The sequence below is a fragment of the Myotis daubentonii genome, chromosome 6 (assembly GCF_963259705.1).
Source record: "Myotis daubentonii chromosome 6, mMyoDau2.1, whole genome shotgun sequence".
Classification (NCBI taxonomy): Eukaryota; Metazoa; Chordata; class Mammalia; order Chiroptera; family Vespertilionidae; genus Myotis; species Myotis daubentonii.
Genome location: NC_081845.1, coordinates 78,851,665 through 78,876,808, shown reverse-complemented (window position 1 = coordinate 78,876,808; position 25,144 = coordinate 78,851,665). Strand labels below are relative to the sequence as shown.

Sequence of the window (25,144 nt, the reverse complement as noted above, 5' to 3'; positions counted from 1 at the left end):
TGATAACCATCCTTCTGTCAAAATTTATATCTTAATTTATGTCACTCACCCATTGATTATGATGTCTACTTAGCATCAATTAAGATGTTGTGACATTAATTTACCAGGACAGTTACTCATCTTTATGGACATTTGGTTTTTAGCATCTCCTCGAAGGTTATTTTGGAAACATTTAAGAGCCTTTGAACTATGGTATATCAGAATCTAAATCTGAGTCCCATCTTCTGTTGGAGACTATGCAGTCTAAAAAAATCATTTCTCAAGGTGGTAATTCTTTCAGAGAAAAGGAAAAATTGGCAGATATTTCCCTCATGGAAAGGATGGTTCAAAAGAGATTTAACTAAGTTTGAGAATTAAACAAGAAAAATGTAGAAACCAAAGGATTTTTTTAATCTTAATATTTATATCTAGAGCTATGAAGTAATTTCAAAGGGAATTACAAAAGTCAATAATTATCATTTAATTTTCAACTGGCCAAAGCATTCAGGAACAAACTAAAGAGAATGCTCTTTCCTTGGTTCTCAGAAGTACTTTAGTTCCCTTCCATCTGTGATTATTATGGCAATGCATATGCATGTACCTCTTTCAAAACAAGGACTGAGGGGCCCCTCTATAGGTCTGAAGCCTTACTGAGACCAATGGGAACCATGGGCTTCCCTGGAGGAGAAGAGGTACTGCTCTTCTGGGAGGAACTCTTTGCCTCATCTACAGTGTGGTATCCTGGCCTTGCAGTGCCACAGACGTGCTCTACAGTCTTTATGTTTATCATGTAGAAATCCACAGTTAAAAAGAGAGAGAAAGAGAGAGAGACAACAGGCCAAGATGGAGTCACTTTTGCTTAGCCAAGTCACCAAACCAAAGCTAATAATGAACCTAACTGCAGTTTCAGCCTCTCTCAGGAATGGAATGTTAAACCAATCAGTCTGAAGTTTCCTGAGCATCACTGGTGAGGCAAAATCTGCTTGGTAAAACCACTGCCCTTCCCTCTGCCAAAGATGACCTGGTTTAAAAATAATCCTTTCTTTTTCTTTGCTAAGAACTCCCCTGTGTGTGTTGGGAGGGAGGCGGGGTTGATTGAGCAAACAAAAAAGAGAGAGGAGCCCTAACCGGTTTGGCTCAGTGGATAGAGTGTTGACCTGCAGACTGAAGGTCCCAGGTTCAATTCTGGTCAAGGGCATGTACCTTGGTTGTGGGCACATCCCCAATAGGAGGTGTGTAGGAGGCAGCTGATAGATGTTTCTAACTCTCTATCCCTTTCCCTTCTCTCTACAAAAAAATCAATAAAAATATATTTTGAGAGAGAGGCGCACAAGCGCACGCTCATGGACAGGTATAAAGTGGATAAATGGAGATGGGGAAAAAATAAAATAAAGTGGAGGGAGGTGGGGGAGAACTCCCCTGCCACACCCTTTTGCCTCTAAAAATCTTGTGTTTTGTACAACCACTCAGAGCTTTCTTTAGGTAGGATCGCTGTTCATGAATCGCTTAATAAAGCCAATTAGATCTTCAAATTTACTTTGTTGAATTTTGTTCTTTAACACCACACTTAAGGAAGTATTAGGGAGTCACATAAGAGGTAGTACACTATAGTAAACAATGTAAATTTATATTACCTATTTTTTGGGAGGGCACCCTAAATAGAGTAATAAGGACCCTATGAACAAAAAGTTGCTGTAGAAACTTGGCAAACCACAATGCAGAGAGACAATATGAAATTATGCTATTCTATAATTATTGTGAGGTTAGAATAAACTAACTTAAAATTATTAGATGTATTATTTAATTGGTATGGATAATAATGCTACATTGCAACCAAATAAAAATTCTGCAAGCTACTCATGATTTTTATGATTTATATTAACTTAAAACATTGAATCCTTGGATATATTTGAATTTTATTATAAATACTACCACTGTTACAAATAAAAAGCTCCTCTAACTTTTACCAGTTAAATATTAAGATTCACTGAAGAATGCTATTAAAATTACATATCCTGGGTCACCAGGGAGCACATCACATAGGATGCTGTTGATGGACAACCTAAAATGTAGGTACTTACCTGGTGAGCAAAATGACCAAGGAATAAGCTGTCAGTAACGAAAGTATTTGCATCACTTTCCAAGATATCAATTCCAAAATCTCTGCATGAATAAACTTGGAAGTTTTTCAGGTGAAGATTGCTAGTTCTAAAAATCTGTTTAAAAAAATCAGCGTATGTTATGGCAAAGTTCTCAGGCTTAGCTTTGCTGGCAGATTTCTAGTAACTTATTAATTAAGTATAAGTAACTATGCTTTTGCCCATCGATATCTGCACAGACATCCCAAAGTTGCCGTGCGGTCAGCACTAACTAGTCCTCTTTAGTAATACCCACTCTATACTTTTCATTTCTCCTCATAATATTAATACATTAAAAAGGTCAATGTGAATTCTTCACATTTCTAAAATAAACTTGCCATCTCCAAAGTACACAAAATTAGTGGAGAAAAATATAGCATCCAAGAACCCCAGTATTTAACATTTTTCTTCAGTAGTATATATTAACTAATATTGTCAGAAAATTGTAAATGTGAAATAAGTAATTGAACATGACTACAGACTCAAAATACATTCTGTGAACATATATTTATGACAGGTTATGTTGGCAGGCCCAAACTGGGATCAAGTATTAACAAAATTAGATTAATAAAGTTGAAAGAATCCCAGTAATTTGTGGTACAGAACCTTTCATTTTCACCTAGCACTGATATTAATGAACTAGGCGATCTTGGAAAAGACATCTAACATCTCCTTAGGCCTCATTCAACCATCTTTAGACCAGGGTGGAGATCAGGGCTAACAATTAACCTAACAGAATCATTCCTTCTTCATTAAATAGGGTCATGGTTGCCTTTATATCTTAAAGTGGAAGTTTCCTATTAATTAAGGCCAAGGTAGCCTTGATTTATCATAGTATTGTGCTTTATGCTAGAATTTTCAAGAATTAAATAGCTTGCGTTTCCCATTCTGAATGCACCAATAACTTTTATAAAATGATAGATTTTTGAAGATACAAAGCTTTACTTAAGTAAAATAAGTATGATCTTGTCACAATTGTTACCCAATTACAGGTATCTCAAGTTCTGGCAAATAACTCATATTTAAAAACAGCTAACATCTGGCATTAACTGGAGAACCTGGTAATTACAAAAGGAAATCAACACCAATAGCAAAAAAGTCCCTATTTATAGTATAAATACAGCTTTCATAATGTGTTCTCATCTCGCTCTCCCTCCTCTAAAAGAATCACTCTGCATTTATGATACATGATGAGGAGAGGGTATTTTTCTCAATTTTTATTAACATACATACAGAAGGGTCAGATTGCCTAAGTTGGGATCCAGCAATTCTTAGCTGTGTGACATGAGCACATATTTTACCCCTCACCCAGAGAGTTTTCTTATCTACAAAAGGAGGATAATAATGTTTCCCTCAAAGGTTAAAGATGATTAACTGAGAAAATATACAAAAATATTAGCTATCAAGATCATCAAATAGATATAAATTTATATTTACTCACGGTAGAAATTTTACCTGCTGGAATATTCTGTTTAAATATATATATAACACTTATGTCTAATGACCAGAATACAGTCTGACAATAATGAAAACTATCTAATAATGAAAGTTTAAGAAATTTTAAAACAATGTGCTTCTTATGATGCAGAAGGCACTTCTAAATGTTACCATTTCCAGAGTAATCATTATTATCAATATCGCTCTATCACCACCCAACACTGTTTATTAACAACAGCTATTATTATACACCCAGCAAGACTGGGGCACTTTTTTGGCACTTTATATGCAGGCACTTATGTAACTCACAAAACAACCTTATTATTTAGGTTCTATAACTATTTCCATTTTACGAATGAGAAAGAAACAGGGAATTTGCCTAAGGTCACACGGATAGGAAGAGGGAACATTTGAGTTTACATGGCTATGCACAGAAGAGGTTGTTGTTGTTTTTTTATTTTTTAACAGCTTTATTAATATACACACACCATACAATTCACCTATTAAAAGTTTACAATTAAAAGGTTTTAGTACATTCACAGATATGTGCAACTATCACCAGACTCAATTTCAGAACATTTTCACTTCAAGAAGAAACACCATATCCTTTAGCCCTAAGCAACCATTAATCCTCTTTCTGTCTCTATAGATTTCTCTCTTCTGGTCTTTCATATGAGTGGAATCACATAGTATGTGGGCTTTGTGACTGGCTTCTTTCCTCACATAATGTTTTCACGGTTCATCCATGTTGCAGTAAAGTACTTGATTCATTTTATGGCTGATATTATTCCACTGTCTTAAGGTACCACACTATATTTGTCCATTTGTCCACCTTTGGGCTATTATGAATAACACTGCTATAAGCATCTGTGTATATGTTTCTGTGAGGATATATGTTTTTATTTTTCTTTGATATATACCTAGGAGTAAAATTAATGGATCATATGGTATCTTTGGTAATCACTTGAGAAACTGCCAGGCTGTTTTCCAAAGCATACCATTTTAAATTCTCGCCAGCAGTGTATGAAGGTTCCGTAGGAAATGGGCCTCTGTGATCCACCTCTAGCATGGCTGGCTTTTGATGGAAATGGTTGCTGCATTTCCCCAGGGCAAACAGAATGTAGGGAGGGACAAGCATGTAATAGCAAGGAACTGTGGATGTGGGCCAGCATCATGGTGGAGGCAACTAGAAAGGACCTCAGCCCAATTTTTTTTGAATGGCCCAATGGGAGACAGTAAGACTTAGGCAATGTATGAGGAAACAGGTGACCCCATAGTACTCAGCCAACGATGAACCAGAGGAGGGACTGGATAAATGGGCTGTGTTCACTGTCCTAGGTGTGCCTGTACAACTGGATAGACACCTGCTCTTGAGAACGTATAAGTCTCGTTTTCACCATACTTCTGTCTCTGAGTCTGTTATTTGAATTTAAACAAGTGAGTATTTCTCACAGTTCCAATTTCTCAAAACCTTTGCCAACACTTACCACTTATATTCTAGCCATCAGGGTATGAAGTGGTCGTATCTCACTGTGGTTTTGTATCTCTAATAACTGATTATGTTGAACATATTTTCATATGCATATTGGCCATTTGTGAATCGCGGGGGAAATGTCTTTGCTCATTTTTTAATTGGGTTATTTATATTTTTATCAAAAGAGTTCTCTATTTATTCTAGATATAAGCCCTTTTCATATATGACTTGCAGATATTGTTTCCCATTCCATTGGCTGTATTTTCACTTCTTGATGGGGTTCTTTGAAACAAATATTTTTAATTTTGATAAAGTTAAACTTATCTAATTTTCTTTTGTTCCTTATTCTTTTGGTGTCATATCCAAGGATCTGTTGCTTAATCCGACATCATAAAGATTTACTCCTTTGTTTTCTTCTATCAGTTTTATAATTTTTTTACTCTAACGTTTAGGTTTTTGGAGCATTTTGAGTTAATTTTTGTTAATAGTATGAGGAAAAGATCCAGTTTCAATCCTTTGCATGTGTCTCTCTATTTGTTCTAGCGCCATTTGTTGAAAAGATTGTTATTTCCTCCATTAATTGGTCTTGGCATCCTTGTCAGAAATCAGTTGACTATAGTATGGTTTATTTCCGGACTTAATTCTATTCTACTGAACTATATTTCTATCTTTGTGCTAATACCACACTAGCTAAATGTACTATTGCTTTATAGTATGTTTTGAAAAAAGAAAGTGTAAGTCCACCTTATTTTTTTTAGATTGTTCTGAGGGAAGTTACTTTAATTACTTTCCTTTTAATTACTTTCCTTTACTTTACTCATAAAAGTGAAGTTCCAAAAGCATTCTTATTATCTGGACTTGTAGTGCACAAGAGTTTAATCTTTAAGGATAAACATTTTTTCATGAATTTAGCACTCTGGTTACAGAACTTGAGAAAACTGATTTTAATGATTTCCCTTTAATATTTTTGTTTCATTAGGTTATTTCCTCTAGAACAAGGTTATTCAAGAGCCTGGAGATAGAATTTAAGCTTCTACAAGGCATGATTGCTTCTCTGCATATGAGGGCACTCAACAAATGTTTCTACTAGATCAGTGATGGCGAACTTATGACACGCATGTCAGAGGTGACACGCGAACTCATTTTTTTGGTTGATTTTTCTTTGTTAAATGGCATTTAAATATATAAAATAAATATCAAAATATAAATCTTTGCTTTACTATGGTTTCAAATATCAAAAAATTTCTATATGTGACACGGCACCAGAGTTAAGTTAGGGTTTTTCAAAATGCTGACATGCCGAGCTCAAAAGGTTCGCCATCACTGTACTAGATTCTCACCCCTACATTTATAGTGCTTATGGAAAACAATGAACACTATAAAATTAAATGAGAATACTAAATATAATTGGCAATCCCTGGGTTCACTACCCTAATTATATGTTTTGGGGTTTTCCCCATTCAAAATTATCTTCCTCTTGTTGGATATATAAAGTAAATATCTAACGTTTTTATTGTGACTTAATTTTACATTTTTATTCTGTTTCCTGGGTACCCTGTAAACATATTTCTTCATCTATGTAAGTATCTTAGGGTCCAGATTTCTAAGTGGCAGAGACCACGTGTATGTAATGTTCTCAGTGTGGCACCAAATAGTGACGCTGGATAATTTTTATATGTCACTGATAACAATGAACAAGCAAAGCTTACCTGTAAGAAATCACTGTGATAATGAAAGATAAATGACTGAATGTGAACTTTTCTCCCTTTTGAACAAAATAGAAGAAAATCTGACTCACTGATAAAAGTAAGCAAAGCACTTTGAACTGGAATTTTTGTGTTTCAATGATAAATAGATTATGAAGTTTTTATCTAACAGCTCTCAGCAGTCCTAGGATCTTCTTCTTATGATTGAAACATGTATTAGCCAAGATATTAGGGTAGCAAATGCACATTTGGAGTCTGGATTCTGTACCTGGTTGTGCCACTTACTGTGTGACCATTAGCAAATTCATTTGCTTTCTGAGCTTTAATTTTTTTTATATCTAAATAGGCATGGTAAGGGAGAAATAGATGACTTTTATGATCCCTCCTGGTGGTAAATGTCGATAGTAATTCTTTTGTTCTCTATTACAGCTGCTTAAAAGTCTCCATAAAGAAAGTCAACTAACCCTGGTTTAGTAACTAGTAATTTGTTCATTCAACAACTATTCCACATACATCTATAATGCTCTTGGTTCCTTACAACTATGATGATATTACAATGCTTCCCTCAGCAGCAACTCATCTCCCTTTATATAGCAATCTATATATATAAAGGACTAAGTGACTGTCCAACTCAGTGTACATATGATGTGCACTGACCACCAGGAGGCAGACACTCAATGCAGGAGCTGCCAAGCTGCGGTGACTTGTCAGCGAGGGTTCTCAGGTGACACACCCTGGAACCAGAGAGGAGGGAACCCGATTCCTCGTGGGGCAGCACTATTCCACCTTCGGCCATGGGTGCATGAATCAGTGCACCGGGCTACTAAGTGTGCAATAAATCAAAATGAGAAAACAACAATTTTCATAAAAAGTTAAAAAACTAAAGAAACTTACCTGCACACCACCTGCACTTCCCCAAACCCTGAAGTTTTGGAACAGGGTGAGGCCAGTGTCATTGTCCCAAGGTGGCTGAAACTTAGGGTAGACAAAGAGTCCATATCTAGAAAGTGAAACAAAGAGTGAAATTTAGTCAGTTTCTGTGTTTCAAACACCCTACTTTTTTCTTATTGGAAAATACCAAAGTAAAAGTAAAGAATAAATTCTCCCCCTTGCTAGGAAAGTGGATACTCTCCAACTTTTGTTCTTTTCCCAGAAGTGCCTTACCATTTTAGGGTTCTGTGTACTTTCTTCCCTCATATTCCAGAACTGATGAGAGCTGCTAGATAGAAACTTCATAATCTTAATGATAATTTCATAACACGTGTACTAATCCTTGCCTCAGCTTCAACATGGAGTAACAATTGTTCTTAATCCTTCTCATTTTCCATTATAGCACTATTCCTATCCTATTATCATCATAAGTATTAATAGCTTTCAACTACTGAATTCCTACTGTATTCCAGGTGTTCTCTTAGGTGCATTGCATAAGCTCTAATGGGCACATCCAACTTCCAATGTAGATATGTTTCCATTTTACAAATAAGGGATCTGACTCTAAAAAATAAATAAATAAATAAATAAATAAATAAGCAATTCAGTAGGAGTAAAGTCAGGATTTGAATCAGGGTCTGGCTGACTGAAGTTTGTATTTTTCCCACGATTCTCAAATTCCCTACTCTACCTTGTTTCTCATGCCCTTGACCTTAGTGGATGACATTACCCTCTACATAGCAAAGACTTTGGACAGTTCCTTCTCATCTCACAGTGTGCTGGTAACAAGTGAAGAGCCTCTTCTCCAAGAGCCTCTTCCCACTCAGTTCCTGAGCCCAGGCACTCGAGCCTCCCAGGGACTCTGTGTTACCAGTTGCTTCTTATCTCTTGGAAGTTTAATTACTCTCTCTATTGAATTCTCCTCTGGCCACAAAAGGTACATCTTGTCTTGCTGCCCTCTTAAGTGACTTCCTTCTCCATTTTCCTCCCTTCACCACCAAACTTGTATGATTCAAAATGGTCTGCATCTGCATCATCAAATTGCATATGAATGTTAAATTATTCCCTCTCAGGAGTTTTGTACAAAAAAAAACACCAACTAAACCATAAGCCTTATACCCAATATGTAAATTAATTTCCCTAAAGTTACCTTGTACAAGAATGTGCAATATTCCCAGTGAAGGAGAGAAGTGGAGCTTGTGATGTTTGGTTGGTCATAAGATGGAAAAAGTAGCCAAAACCAGCAGCACACACCATGTTTCCCTGGGGAAATTAAGGATAATTAAATAATAGTTACTACACATACAACAAAGTTAGTGGAAATAAAGTCTCATATACCTGCTCATCCTGATTTTTCTTTCACTTCCTGCTAAGGTATGTTGACATTTTATGGACTCAATTACTCTTTACTCACCCATTCCCCATACTCCCCCAGGAAACAAAAATGTTCTCATTCCTCTTCTTCTAGGCAGCTCAACTAGACTGTAATTTTCCCACCTCAATAACTGGACTCTTAGGTTAAAGTGGAAACGTCCAGTGAGAAATTTAATTACATAATCTACTCCAAGCTCTTTGGTGTATACAAGCATATACATGTTCCACCAGGAACACCAACACATGTGGGTGCACACAGGCTCACACAAAATGCACATAGAACCAAGCAAAGTCAATATGGGAAAAAAAATGAAATAAATTGTTTTAAAACCACCAGTACTCAACTCCTGCCTCGTGCGAGAGGGGGAACAATACCCCAGTGCTCCAATCCCTGGAGGTTGCCAGTCTCTGGGGAAGTGTGAGTAAGGGCCAGCACTAAGACTGGAAGCCTGGCCAGCAGGCACCAGCCAGGACCTGATGGGGCAGCCAGCACTTCCTGACATAATCAACAGCGCTGTTTCCTTAGCTTTAGCTGTTTTTCACCGTGGGTCCCAAGGCTTTCTCACCCTGATATTTGTAGTTAGCCAGTCTCTCCTCATTTTTCACTCAGTTATGGAACTATTTTCTTCCTCTGTGGATAAGGGACCCATTTCCTTCTGGATTCTGAACATTTCCCCAATTTTCTGAGGCCATTTTAAATTCTAAACACATGTTTCATCTACCACATTGTATTCAGCAAAAGTGACTTTGGGGTACCATTGAATGTGGAGGTGAATTACTATTGAAGATGCTCATGTGACTTCAAGAAACCAGGGCCATTGCTAAGACTCCACTTATCTTGAGGTGGCACAGTCTAGAGTGGTGGCTGTCAATTCGATGATTTTATTCCTCAGGGAGCATTTGGAAGCCTCTAAAGACATTTTTGGTGGTCACAACTCAGGTAGAGGGAAGCTATTGGCGTTCAGTGAGTTGGGACCAGGGCAGCCTCTCACAACAAAGAATTACATGACCCAAAATGGTGCTACTGCCACAGTGGAGAAGCCCTGGTCTACAGCCTGGACTGGAAGTATGTACTCTCAAAATAATTCACACCTACTTTCTAGTCTCCCATCTCCAAATTATGATGGAAATACCAACCTAAATATAAAATCATGGTTAATTACAATAAGAATGCTTTGGCAATCTTTACCAGGAGAATATTAATATCTTTTCTTTTTTAAAATGTATCTTTATTGTTGAAAGTATTACATATGTCCCCCTTTTTCCTCATTGACCCACTCAACCCCACCCCCACCCCCACCCCCACCCCCAGGCCTTCACCACACTTTTGTCTGTGTCCATGGGTTATACTAGTACATATATGCATATAAGTTCTTTGGTTAATGTCTTCCTGCCCCCCTCCCGCCCCCATTCCCTCTAAGATTTGTCAGTCTGTTCCATGCTTCTATTTTTCTGGATCTATTTTGTTCATCAGTTTATTTTGTTCATTAGACTCCACATATGAGTGAGATCATGTAATACTTGTCTGTCTCTGATTGACTTATTTCGCTTAGCATAAAGACTCCACAGAAAGAGACACTAAAAAAACAATTCCATTGCAACAAAAATATAGGATATTAATATCCTTTCAAACAGCCAAATCCAGCATTAGGCATTCTTTTTATCTCAATTCTTCCCTCATGCTAGAAAAGAGGACACGCACTCATGATTCTTGGCTTCTGGAAGACTTGCTGTCACTAGGTTGGCAAATACAAGTGCCCAATATATCTCTCAAGCCCTCATAGGTACATAAGGAAGTAACATAGCTGTTGATTTTCAGTTATGATTATACAACTGGCAACTTCCTCATGAAATCACAAACAAAGCTCCACCCTCCACATAGCCAGTGTCAAGTGGCTGTGTCTCTGCCATACCCATGAGCCATGGGAAAGGCCTGAGTACATAAAAATTGAGGAATAGGAAACGGGGGCTTCTTAAACACCACCTTCTGTAAGTATTTCAACAATGAGATAGGTGCATAGAGGTACAAGTAATGATCTCCCTTGGACATACACCTCTATCTCATTACAAGTGAAATGCTAGTTCATGGCTCAGACTTACCCAGAAGGGGCAAGATTCAAACATTTAAAGAATCTTTTGCAAGGGCTACATCCTTATTCATCACCTTTGCCAGACAGAGCACATATTTTGAACAAATGAATAGATTTGTTGCATCATCTGCCCTAGTGTCATTAGTATTTACGCAGCATCTGGGTGATCATATGTAATGCTTTCCAAGTGCATTCATAGAGGGGCAGGATATTCCAACTTCAGTCTTCTGTGAGCCGAGAAAGAGCAGTTTTCTTATAAAAGCAGCACTTGAACAGTCGGATCACATTGCTTCCCAGCCCTCTTCACTCTCCATTGCAATTGGGTATGCTACAAATGATTCATGAGGAAATCCACATATTTATGCAGGCAGCCGGCGGCTTGTGGGGAAGGGTTTAAGGCAAGCAGGGAATTTTGTGTGGAAATCAATTTTTTGCGGAAGTCGCTGTATTATGGACATTCAAGCAAGAGAAATTCCAGAGAGAAATTAACTGCTCAAGTAAGCCAGCTCCTTGAGGTGTGTATCTATAGTTACTAGGGAAAAAAAGTGAGTTAACCCTTCAGGCAGCTCTTAAATATACATTAGCTATTGAGTGGGGAGAGTGAGAGAACTGAAACTGGGCCTTTAAATACAGAATTCCTTACAAAATTGATTCACAAACCAGAACAAATCCCCCTCAAATTAAATGGGTGTTTCCAAAGGGTTTGTTTTCAGGGTTTTCCTGTGGGATATGCTAAACAAGAGTCTGGTCATAGGAAATTTCCAACCTCGCCATAAGCATGGGTACTTGGAGCTCTGGAGGTAAGCTGATTCTCTCTAGCCTGAGGTTGACCGCAGAGCTGGAGCCTTGGGGCAGATAGCAAGAAACCCTAGAAGGAGTCGAAGATGCAAATGCTGGAGCTGTCAAGGGAAGGCAGCTGGAAATAGAGTGCTCCAAGAGCCGCAGGTGGGGCATGTGGAACCACCACCAAACCATTTCTGGAAAGCACAAAAAAGGCCCGTCTAAGGAGTGGACAGAGGAATATTACAAGTCCCCTGGAGACTCAGGAATATCACGCTTGAGTCTCACTAGCAAGAAAGCACACAGCTCAGGTTTTGCTTCTCCCTGGACTTGGTGTAGCTGCAGCCCAGCAGGGAAGGAGGGAGACCACTTGTGGCTATGAAAACTAAAAAGGAATATCACACTTGAAATTCCCTTGTACCACACAGGGCTAAAGGGAAGTCAACTGTAAAGATGACTGCTTGAACATCAAGGAAAATTCTGTGTGCTGTGGCTATGTGTTTGTTCCTAGATTCTGGGAATAATATCTGACCACAAACCTATTGCAGAGACTTAAGAATTAACTCTGTTTGTTCACTGCCTACCCACCAGGCCAGATATTTCAAAGTCAGACTCATGTATGTGGGAGAGAGTTCAGGCTTTCAGGGTTGGTTGCCCAGGCATTAGGAATAGGTTCATCTCTTCAAATCTAAACAAGGGCTTTAGTTTAGCTGATAGTATTGTCCCAATGTCAATTTCTTGATTTTGTTATTGATCTATGGTGATGGTCATGGTTACATTATCACTGGGGGGAAACTGGGTGAAGGTCACGCAGGAGTGCCGTGTTGTATTTCTGCACCTTTTTATGAAGATAAAATTATTTCAGAATTGGAAGTTTAAAACAGAAAAACCCTAATTAATGACAGTAATACCTAGCTTTTAAAAAAATATTTTGCCAGACTTTAAGAAAACTGAAAAACAAGACAGGAGGAGGGGTAAAATAACTCTAAGCACACATAAGACTTTACTGCATTCTCTTAAGGGTCAGTGTGACTCTAATCCCCTCACAGAAAGGAACATAAACTCACCACCCATACAACATTTCCTCAGAATAAAGAATGCCCCTTCACTATCAGAACAACCATGGAAGAAGGTAGTATTGTTATACCACATCTCTTTCTGTTCCAGATATCACACACACACACACACACACACACACACACACACACACACACATCCCACATTGTGTGTTATGATAGCCTATTATTATCCCTTTGGAATAAAGGTGTATTTCTAAAATATATTTTAATGTACTCTCTGTATTTTCCACATAGGGCACACTTAGTAAATACTAACCTACTCTTTGCTCAATAACTACAATGACCTTCATTGGCCCAAAAGGTCAACAGAAGTTCATAACTTTTAGGTGTTGCCATGTATGTCCAGTTATCAACTATGTCCTTGGTAATAGCTCATTCCAGACAACAGAATACAAAAGAGACAGCATAACAGAATACCAGTGGCACAGCTGAGAAACTGGAATGGACTATGCAGCATTTAACACTGAGAGATGAGTCCCACAGGGTTTAAATGTTGCCACAGATTAAACGTCTTATTTTTCAGACATCAAAATGATTGCGGGATCTTGGAATCTATTCCTTACCTTCCTCTTTCTTCCCCCCTCACTCTTTGATAATGTAATGATACCTATATTCATTCATTCATTCATTATATTTAATTCATTTGTATTGAGTAACTATTGTGTTTCAAACTTTGTGTTGGAGTCTAAAAGCTAATAAGCTAAAGAAAAGAGAACTACAGAATTTTTAGGTCATTGAAGAAAATGTCAGGAACACACCTGATGACTATACTTAATCAATCTACACCGCTGGTTTAAACTGAAGCCTCATTCTCAAAATATGTGCATTATACTTTTTTAAATTTTGTAAAGTGGACATAAGAGAATGAAAGTAAAGGAATGGAAATGAAGTCATTCAATGGTGAACTAACGACTTGCTTTGCCTAAGTTTTTCTATTGCAGACTGAGCATTGTTTCACAGGGTAGACCGCAAACACTCAGGGGACCCATCAGCTTTTTAGATGGCCCTCTAGCTCTCTGCACCTATAGACCTATAGCCAGTTCAGTTCTTCTTGGGGTTGACTAGTGGTCAAAACACCTGTCCAGGAGACTACCTACTACCCAATGAAGCAAAGTCAAATGGACAGAACCCCTGGCATTCAATACAGGATTTCGATACATTCCAGCTTATCCAAGAAGATGAGCTGGGAAACCCTGAGAGTCTTCACCTCTAGATATTTTAATGCAGTCAAGATATTACTACCCAAGAAAGTATGCAGAAATGTAGTTCTTTAGGCTCCAAAGTTTGCTGCCATAGCTGTACAAGCAGACCTGTAATCACCAACAAGTTAAATGCTGCTCTAATTGCTTTGGGTCTAAAGTTTGGTTTCCTTCAACCCATGCAGTTCTGCGTCCTTTCTCACTGGCATATTAGCTGCCCCCATTAGGTACCTAAAATGGTGTGTAAGTGCTGTGCTTGGGAAAAAAAATGTAATTAAGAGTCTGGAGGAGGGTTGTGGAGATAACCATGACTTTTTTAAGGGGTTATTCAGCTTAAAGTAATTGAAAACAGATGATCAGAGAGAGACACAGGCATTCATCTCTCAGTTCCTCAGAAACCTGGCATAATTGTGATGATACAGTAGAGGCTCAGAGGAGTGTCCTGGAAGAGTGGGATACCCATGGGATAAAATCATTGGAAACGGGGAAACTAAATGTCCTTCCCGCTACTCTGACACAATTCCTCATTCATACTCTTGGTTAAGCTGTACTAGAAAATTTAATTTCTTAACATGTTTAGAGAGAAATGAGAAATTTATCAATAAAAAGTAATAAGTTGCACTAAATAATGGGATAAAAAATCTAGTCCATCAGCGTACACTTCATTCATCCTAGAATCTGACATGCCTCCTACACCTCCTGACTTCACTGACCCTCAGTTTTGAACATTCTTAAAGGGTAATAATATGACCATATGAGTATCGTAAGATAGTAAAGATTAAATAGGTAATTAATACTGGAATTGAGACAAAAAGTGGCACCCCCGCATATAGCTCAGGAAGATATGTTAGTCTGTATTAATTTAAGTAACCAGAAAAGAATCAGCATCTGCTTTGCTTAATCCATATAGATATTCACAGGACTCTGAGAAATGATTACAGTTATCCTAAAGCACTTGCTTAACACAAAATCATAGTTCCTGAATACCAATATGCAGCAAGTAAACATTTTACCACACCATACCATTGATGACACAACTGCAAATAACTTACCTCTACAACATTGGTGGGGTTGCAGATATAGACACCAGATGGTGTCAACATTTCAGGACTGGAGAGTCCCTCAGCACCAGAAACACTGATGATCACATTGTTTCTTACTGTATTTCCTTGTTCTGACCTGTCTAATTTAAGAAAAGATAAAGCATTGCAACTCAGAAACATAACTGAAAGTTATATGACCCAACACTCATATTTCTACTAGTACACATTATAATTCACATAATGCAGATACATGTATACACACACACACACAGACACACACACACACACACACACACACACACGAGGCCCAGTGCACAGATTCGTGCACTGGTGAGTCCCTTGGCCTGGCCTGTGAGGATCGGGCTGAAACTGGCTCTCCAACATCCCCCCCCAAGGGGTCTATGAGAGGGCAGTTCTCAGGTGACACATCCCAGAATCAGGCTCCCTCCTCTCTGGTTCCAGGTACATCACCAGAGAACTGCAGCTGCCAAGTCACCACAGTTCAGCATCTCCTGCGTTGAGCATCTGGCCCCTGGTGGTCAGTGCACGTCATAGCTACCAGTCGGAGTGTCTATCCCCTGGTGGTCATTGCGTGTCATAGCTACTGGTCAGCCAGTAGGCCAGTCGCTTAGGCGTTTATATATAGATACAAAACATTTATTATATTCAACGAATTTAAGCTATCTAGCATTCTTCTATCAGGCCTGTCTATAAAATATACGACAACTTAAATGGATTGTAATAAATTTTAAACCACTTTACATATTTACCATTTTTTCTTCCAGGAATAGCCTCCCAAGCGATATATCTGGTCTCCACGTGTGTACCTAGGGACAAAAGATCATGTTACCTCAGCACATGTCAGGCCACCCAGGAAAATGAGGGACAGTGCAATACTATTTCCTCTTTAGGGTGCGGCTTGTTTTGATTTTGTTTTTGTGTTTTTATCTATGAACCAAAGAGATACAGATTATATAGACTTTTTAGTTCTTGAGTATCATGGATCAGAAGTTCACTTTAAATTTTAAAAAGAACAAAGAAATAGACCTACTATTTTACTTCTTAGCAAGAGTCTAAGTGACTGTCTCCACAATTAAATGCCACATGCCCTTGAGTCAGCTCCAGTCCCATCCCTAGCTGTTTAAAGGGCCACCAGCTATCTACATGTCCTTCCCTTTCCCTAGAAGAACTGAAATATCCTTGAGAAACAGGCTGGAGAGGACAAGACAGGTGTGAGCTGGGACCCTCACACCCAAACCATAAAGATTTGAAATAGAACAAAATAAAAGCATGGACTATGCTACAGAGAGAAATAGATTAGCCACTTGAGTGGCATCAATAGAAAAAAGGCCCAAAGACACCCAGCCTCACAGACCCCCTCTTTTCTAGCTCTTTAGGTATCTGGTCTTCCTTGTCATTTCTGAGTCTGGATCTGCAAACTGGTTTTGCATGAATTGAGTACTTCATCTATAAGGCATCAATCAATAAACATTCTAATTCCTTCACCTACACTACAATACATATCAAGAGCAGCCAATTCACAATATCAAGCACTAAATGCAAAATTCCTCCTGTAGGTTTTCTTCCTTGCCTAGTTAATGTCTAATCCATATATTTGTTTTCTCCTAAGATAATATTGTTAGGGTTCCTTTCTGAATTTTTGCTCCAACTTTCAGCAAAGTTTTCCCTTACATGGATAAAAATAAGGATAAACAAAATTAATCCTCCATCTGTTGGCCTGACTGCCCTGTAGCTGTCCTTTTTCAATTAAAAAATTCTCCTGCACCTGGTCACTTTTTTTTGTCCAAAGCTCTTTGCCTTTTAGAGTTTAGATATGTTTTAAGGAAAGTTTATATGATCCATATTTTCTCACTAAATAGTTTCCCTCTCAGGATTAGACCCTTTATAGCTTTTATCTTTAACAGATTGTTCTTAAATGAAACATGCACATTTTCCCACTAATGGTATCACAGAATTCATTTAAATATAAAACACTATTTAGCAAATACAGTTCTAATTTTACTTTCAGTGAAAACCTCAATTCGCTTTTTTATTCTGATATAACCAAAGACTCTGTTCATTAATTCATTCATTTATTTCAACAACTATAGCTACTACACTCTAGTTAATGTGCTAAATGCTAAGGAGACAGTATTCACATGAAATATGATGGTAAAAACAGACATTAATTTGATTATTTGAAACATGATATGTAATTTTTAATCAATCAATAACGATTGGTGCTAAAAGAACTTAAACACAGAACCTTGCGAAGAAGGATAAGTAATATGAATAAAGGGGGGAAAGCTTGTGCAAAGGTCCTGAGGCAGCAGAAAGTGTAGCCTTTGGAAAGAATCAGAATAAAAGAGATCAGTGTAGCTAAAGTAGAGAGAGAAAAAGGTCAAGAAAAGAGGCAAAATCAGGGAGGGAGTCCTTTAAGCTAGGTTAAGGATTTTGGATTATATTCTAATTGCAATAAGACACTCTTAAATGGTTTTAAGGAGAAAAGTGATATAATGCAATTTGAGATTTTAAACCATAATTCTGTGCTCTGCAAGGGGAATAAATTTAAGAAGAAAAAAATGGATATAGGTGACCAGTTAGAAGGTTTTGAAACATGGGCTTCTTCAGCAAATCACAGGAGCAACTAAGAACAGAATTCAAGATTTTTAACTCCTTGTCTATTGTCCAGACTTGACATTCCATGAGATGTTACAAAAACATATTTATATGACATATTTATTTGAATTTATTGTGAAAACTGCTGACAGTAAGTCTTAAAACTGACCATTGTATAATTACTAACCTGTACTAAAATATCACCTTTAAATGATATGTCTTCTATTGGTAAAGCTTAGGTAGCCAATCACTAATAACTAAATTTAGAATTTTTAACTATGACTTTTTAGAACATTTAACTATGGCTTATTTCTAATGAGCAAAGGCTAAAGTTTTTATAAATTGGAAGGTCAAACTTTGGAATAATTCCTTTTGAAATATTGTGTGTCTTACTCAAAAATAGCAAATTTAACAAGCTCATTTCACTTACCCACCAGCAGTGCATGGCCTAAAATATCGTAGAACACATTACTGTCCACCTTCAGGCCCAAGGTCCCGGACATGCTGAGGCCTCGGCTGAAGGAGCCCCACACGGTGCAGCCCTGTATGTAGGAATCTGAGCAGCGAAGAGTGAGGTAACAATTAGAAGGGAATCTGAAAGGCTCCTCAGATTTCGATCTCTTTGGAGATCATTTCCAAAGCAAGCTATAATATAACTAAGAACATTCTCCCACACAGTGATAGAACTCGGGAAATGAGGATTTGGAATTAGAAATCAAATTTTAAAAATGGGCAACTCTACAAGGATAAGCAGGGTAGAATCCAAGGGTCAAATGTGAGAAAGAAGACGGTATGGCCAAACCACAAAAGAGTGCATGGCTGTCAAGATTTCCATTGGCCATCATCTTTGGTATTTACTCTCATCACAATATGGTGGACAGCAGCTAAAGAGAAGTTAAGGGCCACGTGAAGACTACTGTTATGGACCAACCCTGATCTTTCAAAATTGCATCTGGCATGAAGAGATGTAGTCATTATTTCTTGAGCTATGAAGTAATACTTTTAACTTGCTGGGCAATAATATTTAACGTGGCCTAAGATTGCCAGACAGTCTCTTTTTAAAGCAATTAAATTTATATGGGTAACATTGGTAAATAACATTTTATCATTTTCAGGTGTACACGATTATAAATTGACATCAGCAAAGCCAGAGGTTGACGAGAGGATCACAAGTCTCACAGTTGCATATGGTGGGTTTCTGAAGCTGAAGGGGTGGTACCCTAACTATGGTAAACGAACTGGCATTTAGGAAACTCATCACAATGGCTCCATGGGTATATTTTATGGCCCCTAAATCAACTTATGTGAACTGGCTCAACAACAAATAAATATTATATATTTCTGGAATTGTGCATTGTGCTGGAGATATAAAGATAAATGAAACTAAATAAATTTAGTAAAGTGGTTTAGGGTCGACCTATGAACCAGGAGGTCCCAGTTCAATTCCCAGTTGTGGACTTGATCCCCATTGTGGGGCATGCAGGAGGCAGCCAATCAGTGATTCTCTCTCATCATTGATGTTTCGGTCTCTTTCTCCCTCTCCCTTCCTTTCTGAAATCAATGAAAATATATTTTTTTAAAAATAATAAATTTTTCACTGTCTGATGGAGGAAACTCACATTAAAATAGTAACAATATACCATCTGGATAAATAAATTATAAATCCTGGAAAAATGAGTTTTGTATTATTCTAGGTAGTGAGAGACATATCAATGTCAAATGTTTAGAATAAAGGTTAGTTAGCCAATTAGAAAAATTACTTTGGTTAATGGAATAATTTGACTTTTAAATTGGGATTACCCAGAAAATTCTCAACTATAATGTCTCCGTAGGTGGATGGTCTCCACCTTCCCTTTGAGCTCAGCTTCCCTGGTACCAGAGGTCCTCACATCACTCACCAAAAGTTAACCCGTCCTATCCACTTATGCAGAAAACCCTGCTGCAGACTTTCCCTGACTCTAAATCACCATAATATTGTGATTGCTACATCTGAACAACCAGTAAGTACTAATGTGTTTATAGAGCTATTATGGGTTAAATTTGGGGATTGGTAAACCTTTAAAAGTAGCAAGCATGCAAGAATTCCAGCACCTTCTAACTCTAGTGGCTGGGGGCAATTGCCCAATGGTTCATGCGGGCCTTTGGGGCATGAAACAATAAAAGATATTTGGCAAGCATGCCAAAAGTTTATAACCTCTGAGTTAATATGGTGTCCCTTCCTTGGACACACACTTGCATCTTAACAGAGACCTAAAGGGAATAATGTATTAACTTAGTGGTTTTTCAAACATTTTTTAATCACTGAACCTAGCCTATATAATAAAAGCCTAATATGCAAATTGTCCCCTAGGGAGTTCAGCCAGGACTTTGACTACTCACTATGACATGCACTGACCACCAGGGGGGCATGCAGAACATGGCAGGCGTCGGCGACACGGCGCTGTCAGTTGGCAGCAGTGGAGGTGCTGCCGGCCCTAATGGGCCCCGACAAGAGCAGGACCGCGGCGGGATGGTGGAGCAGGTGAGTGGGTGGCGCCAGGCCAAGGTAGAGTGCCAAGTGGGGCTGCAGGGCTGCGAGGCTGGGAGTGCAAGCTGGGACTGCAAGCCTGGGGGCACGAGCTGGGGCCTGATCCCCACAGGTCACCCCAAAGGACCCCACCCATGCACGAATTCATGCACCAGGCCTCTAGTTTTCAAATAAAGCCTAATATATAAAAATAAATACATGTGCCCTAACTGGTCTGGCTCAGTGGATAGAGCGTCGGCCTGCGGACTGAATGGTCCCAGGTTCGATTCCGGCCAAGGGCATGTACCTTGGTTGCAGGCACATCCCCAATAAGGGGTGTGCAGGAGGCAGCTGATTGATGTTTCTCTCTCACCGATGTTTCTAACTCTCTATCCCTCTCCCTTCCTCTCTGTAAAAAAATCAATAAAATATATTTTAAAAATAAATAAATACATGTGCAGCTACTCTGAAGCAGAGGTTAGAGAAGGCAGATTAAGTACATTTTTTAGCAAGGGGGGTTTTAATTATATGTGACTGCTATCCTCGTTTATATTGGAGCTGGCCTCCACATAAAATATTCTGCATCCTTATAAGCACCAGGAGACCAAAAGAGAGAGAGAGAGAGAGAGAGAGAGAGCGAAGGGCACAAAGATACTGATCATTCGTTCAGATGTACGAGGGAAATAGCCATATTAGGAATCATACCCATAAGTGAATGTCAAAAATAAATAAATAAGGTAGAAGAGAAAATTTAGAATAAATTAGAACATTAGAATAAATAGACATTCTTAGCATCCAAGTTGATTTGAAATTAGAAAAAAAAAATGCTGCTATTGGTTAGCCAGGATTCTGCCTTCAATGACCTTAAAGATTACTCTGTCATTGTCTATTGAAATCCTAGCACTTTTTTTTAATCCTAGTATTTTTTAAGGCCCACCTGAATCCCTCCATATATCCTAATGTTCTTTGTCAGGCACCACCCCTAGAGTACCTTCCTTTCCAAGGAAGGCAAAGCTTGAATGTTGGGTCTTGGAGGTGCTGAGGGGTGGGGAGGATAACGCAGAAATGAAGCTTCTGTCCTCATTCTTAGCATCTGTACTCTAATTCTCTGACTCTGCATGTCAGCTTCTGGCAGTGGGCTTTTGTCCTGGATGCTCCAATTTTGATTTCAGAACCTTCATCAGTACATGTGTCAATATTCATCTTTTCTGATTCTAATCTTGTTTTTCACTTAGTGATTCCCACCTTCATTTGATTTTTCCTGCTCCCTTTCTATCTCTTCAGCTCTGGCCAAGATCTGCACACTGCCTGCTCTACGTTCCCAGGAAAAGCACCTTGTTCTCAACCCATTCTCCCCTATTTTTCTAGGAAGAAGATTCCGCTGAGTTAGTACAGCTTCACAGGGAATTGCTCCCTGCTGTGCTGGACTGCCACAGTGTTGATGATTTACACTATTCAATGTCAATATGCCTGTAGTGGCAGGTTTACAACATGGATCGTGTGGTTCACTACACATCTGTTGTACCTATAGTCATGTTTCTCAAAGTATATTCCTTGGAACACTTGTTCCAGAATCATAATGAAAAATTCAGATTCCCAGGACTACCTCAGACCAGAATTTGTCTTGATAGGCTCCATAATGCTGAATTTTAATAAGCTCCTCAAGGGATTTTTTTTAGGCATACTAAAGTTTGAGAAACATAGATCTAGAGTATAATTATCCATCTCTGACCCCCCACGTTCACATATCACCTATCATTACCCTTGGCATGTATTGCCTTGAACATGGGATAAGAAAGAAAAATGAGAAGCCATAGACCTGGCCCCCTTACCTCTCATAGCTCCCACCAGAGTCAGAGAGCTCAGATGCTTATGGAAGGCTTGCCCCAAGTTCTGGAACTGCACTCCCTGCAACTGTACCCTGCTGGGCTCCTCTGGGAACGACTGAATGATGATTCTGGCCCCCAGATCCCTGGACCCCAGCATCTTCTCACTCTTGGAATACAAACAGTGCTGCAAATTACCTGAAATACAGAATGCAGTGAGACACATGTAGGCCTGTCTCCCAGTTTGAAAGACAAAGCATTATTGCCTATTTCATTTAATAACCTTATTTTCCTTTTACTTTGATTCTCCTTTGTTAATTATTAATTAAAACATCCAATAACTAGGACACGATGTTGCCTTCACTCTATTATTCCAGAAGCCCCCAACCCCAAATCAATTACCTTAATTACTGTCACAAAGAGGCTGACTGTGGCCCACAAATTCAACCAAAATAGATGTTTATTTCAACCCAAAAGACCAGCTGGAGGAAGTGTGTAATAAAATGACCTTCTCGTGGTTTATAACTGTAGGGAACAAGATGTAAATACTGAATGTAATTGTGGCTCTTTTTAGTCTTAAACTGTCCAATGGGCTTCCCATTTACTTTGCTGCTTTTTAGTTTGGTGACAACACTAATGCCACTGAAGAAATAGCCAAGGGCCCCAGCCCCTGCACCAATACCTCTTTCCCAGAGAAGACAGCAAACTGCATGGATGTAGTACACACAGATACCATTGCTACAAAGTGTGGTCACCTCAGAATCCAGGACTCTTTCTGTTGACACATGGCATGTGGTGGTGTGAACTAAAAATCCATCTCCTGAATTGATTCTTTATTGTCCATGTTAACAAACCAAAGCAGAAGTGCTACTAATACAAAATGATGTACAAATCCACAGTAAATAATACATAGTAAATTACAAAGTCCTGTCACTCATTAGCACCCAGAGAATAAATATATAAGAGGTGAATGAAGAGCTGTTTTATATGCTTATGATTTATCACAATTTTTTTATATATTTTATTGATTTTTTTTACAGAGAGGAAGGGAGAGGGATAGAGAGTTATAAACATCACTGAGAGAGAAACATTGATCAGCTGCCTCCTGCACACCTCCTACTGGGGATGTGCCCGCAACCAAGGTACATGTCCTTGACCGGAATCGAACCTGGGACCCTTGAGTCCGCAGGCCGATACTCTCTCCACTGAGCCAACCCGGTTAGGGCAATTTATCACAATTTTGATGATGTTAGTGGTCCCTAAAATATTTAAGTGGTCAGGATTCATATTATTGTGTTTAGCTACCTCATTCCCACATGTCAGTCCCACAGAAAGAAGAGGTGAGTGACATATGTTTTTAGTGAAGCTATGAATTCTGCTTTACTTTGAGAATTTTGTATTAATGTTAAAGAGTTGTGCTGAAATCAAGGATTTTTTTTCCCATTCGAAGCTAACAGCTTTATCATGACCTAAACCCAGATGCATGGTCTCACTTGCAGGATGATCAAATGCAATGTTTTGCACAATTTGATCTGAAAATACTTGCATGAGAAACCCTACAGTGTTTGAAAAAAATTCAGATCTCAATTCAGCAGAATTATTAAAGTTGGCAGTCAATGGATTCTAACCCACTGCATCCAAACATTATTCGGAATGACACATTTGTGAGCTAGAAGACTGAGGTGGTGGGGAGGTATTGTCTATGTCCCTCCCTCATGACCACATCCTAACGTTATCGCCACATGTGTCTATATGTAGATGTGACTCAAATTTTTAACTCCATCTGACATTTCTTCCAGGCTCTGGATACTACCAGATATCTCAACTCTGATGCTGGCCTGGCATCTCAGTCTCGACATGAACAAAATTATACTCATGACTTCCACCCTCCCACCCCAAAATCTGTTCCTCTTCCCAACTCAATAAATAGCCTCATCATCCATCCAGGATGCATGCCTGGGAGTCATCCTTGACACCCACACCATCCTGGACCAAATTTGACAAATGATATCTTCACAACATGTGAAAGCCTCGTAATCTACAGCCTGAGAAACCAAAACATAACCTACTAAACTAGCCATCCCTGAAATAGATGTTTAATAGGCACATCAGTGTGTTCCAGTGCCTGTTATTCTTCTAGAAGATAAATTGACTTTTTAACCACTTACTTAAAGTATGTGGTAGTTCACTCAGAAAACAAACTCCAAAAGTGGAGGTGGAGGGGAGGGAAGAGGCCAACAAGCCTCATCAGTAAGAATGTGCTGCCTGCATTCCTGACTTGGGCACTGAGCAGTTTTCCTGAGAAGTTTAGAAAGTGCTTGGAATCAGAGTTAAGACTACAATATAACCTCAACCCTCAAATTTTAACTCAACTCTCCAGATTTAATTATTTAACATTTTGCTTTCCAAAAGAAATAGCTCATTACTCAAGTCAATAATGTTGTCTACCTCTTTCACGAGGTTGTCGAGGGCAAGAAATCAATTTATCAAGAGCATTGTGAAAACTATAGAATATTATGCACATGCAAAGGTTAAAGGTTTATTCTATTTTGAAAGAAGTCAATAATGCTACATATCATTCGACAGTAAGAACATTCTTTTTCACTCGTTGGACCTCCCAACAAAATACTTCTCTACCTTCTGAAGTGTTAGCCTCCTGGCATGAAGCAAGGAACTTTGTCCTCTCACTGGTGAGATTTCCTCGTATGATAATCCTCCTGCTGAGCAGGGCCACTGTGGCCTTTAGAATATGGTGCTCTCCAGCTACCCAATTCTCTGTGAAGTTGTGAGAATATCTTTCAAAAAAAGAAAGAAAGAAAAAGACACATCTGTAGACACCACTCTGAATCTTATCAGGAATAGTAAGCTACTAGATTCACATAATACCCTATGTGGGGGTCTATTCCTTTCGAAACTCAAATACAAAAGAGTGAACTATTGGCACAAATAAGTGAAAATTAGGAA

The 25,144-nt window shown here is 38.6% G+C and overlaps 1 protein-coding gene across 1 annotated transcript in view; it reads right to left on the bottom strand.

Moving 5' to 3' along the window:
* The window catches only part of PKHD1 (PKHD1 ciliary IPT domain containing fibrocystin/polyductin), a 409,206-nt gene that overhangs the window by 213,985 nt on the left and 170,077 nt on the right, over window positions 1-25,144 (bottom strand). The window contains exons 39-46 of the mRNA XM_059701438.1: window positions 24,818-24,975; window positions 22,187-22,378; window positions 18,279-18,404; window positions 16,000-16,056; window positions 15,239-15,369; window positions 8,815-8,927; window positions 7,629-7,734; window positions 2,061-2,195 (exon numbers count right to left, since the gene is read on the bottom strand). Of these exons, the coding sequence (XP_059557421.1) occupies window positions 2,061-2,195; window positions 7,629-7,734; window positions 8,815-8,927; window positions 15,239-15,369; window positions 16,000-16,056; window positions 18,279-18,404; window positions 22,187-22,378; window positions 24,818-24,975 (1,018 nt within the window). The remainder of the gene's footprint in view (window positions 1-2,060; window positions 2,196-7,628; window positions 7,735-8,814; window positions 8,928-15,238; window positions 15,370-15,999; window positions 16,057-18,278; window positions 18,405-22,186; window positions 22,379-24,817; window positions 24,976-25,144) is intronic.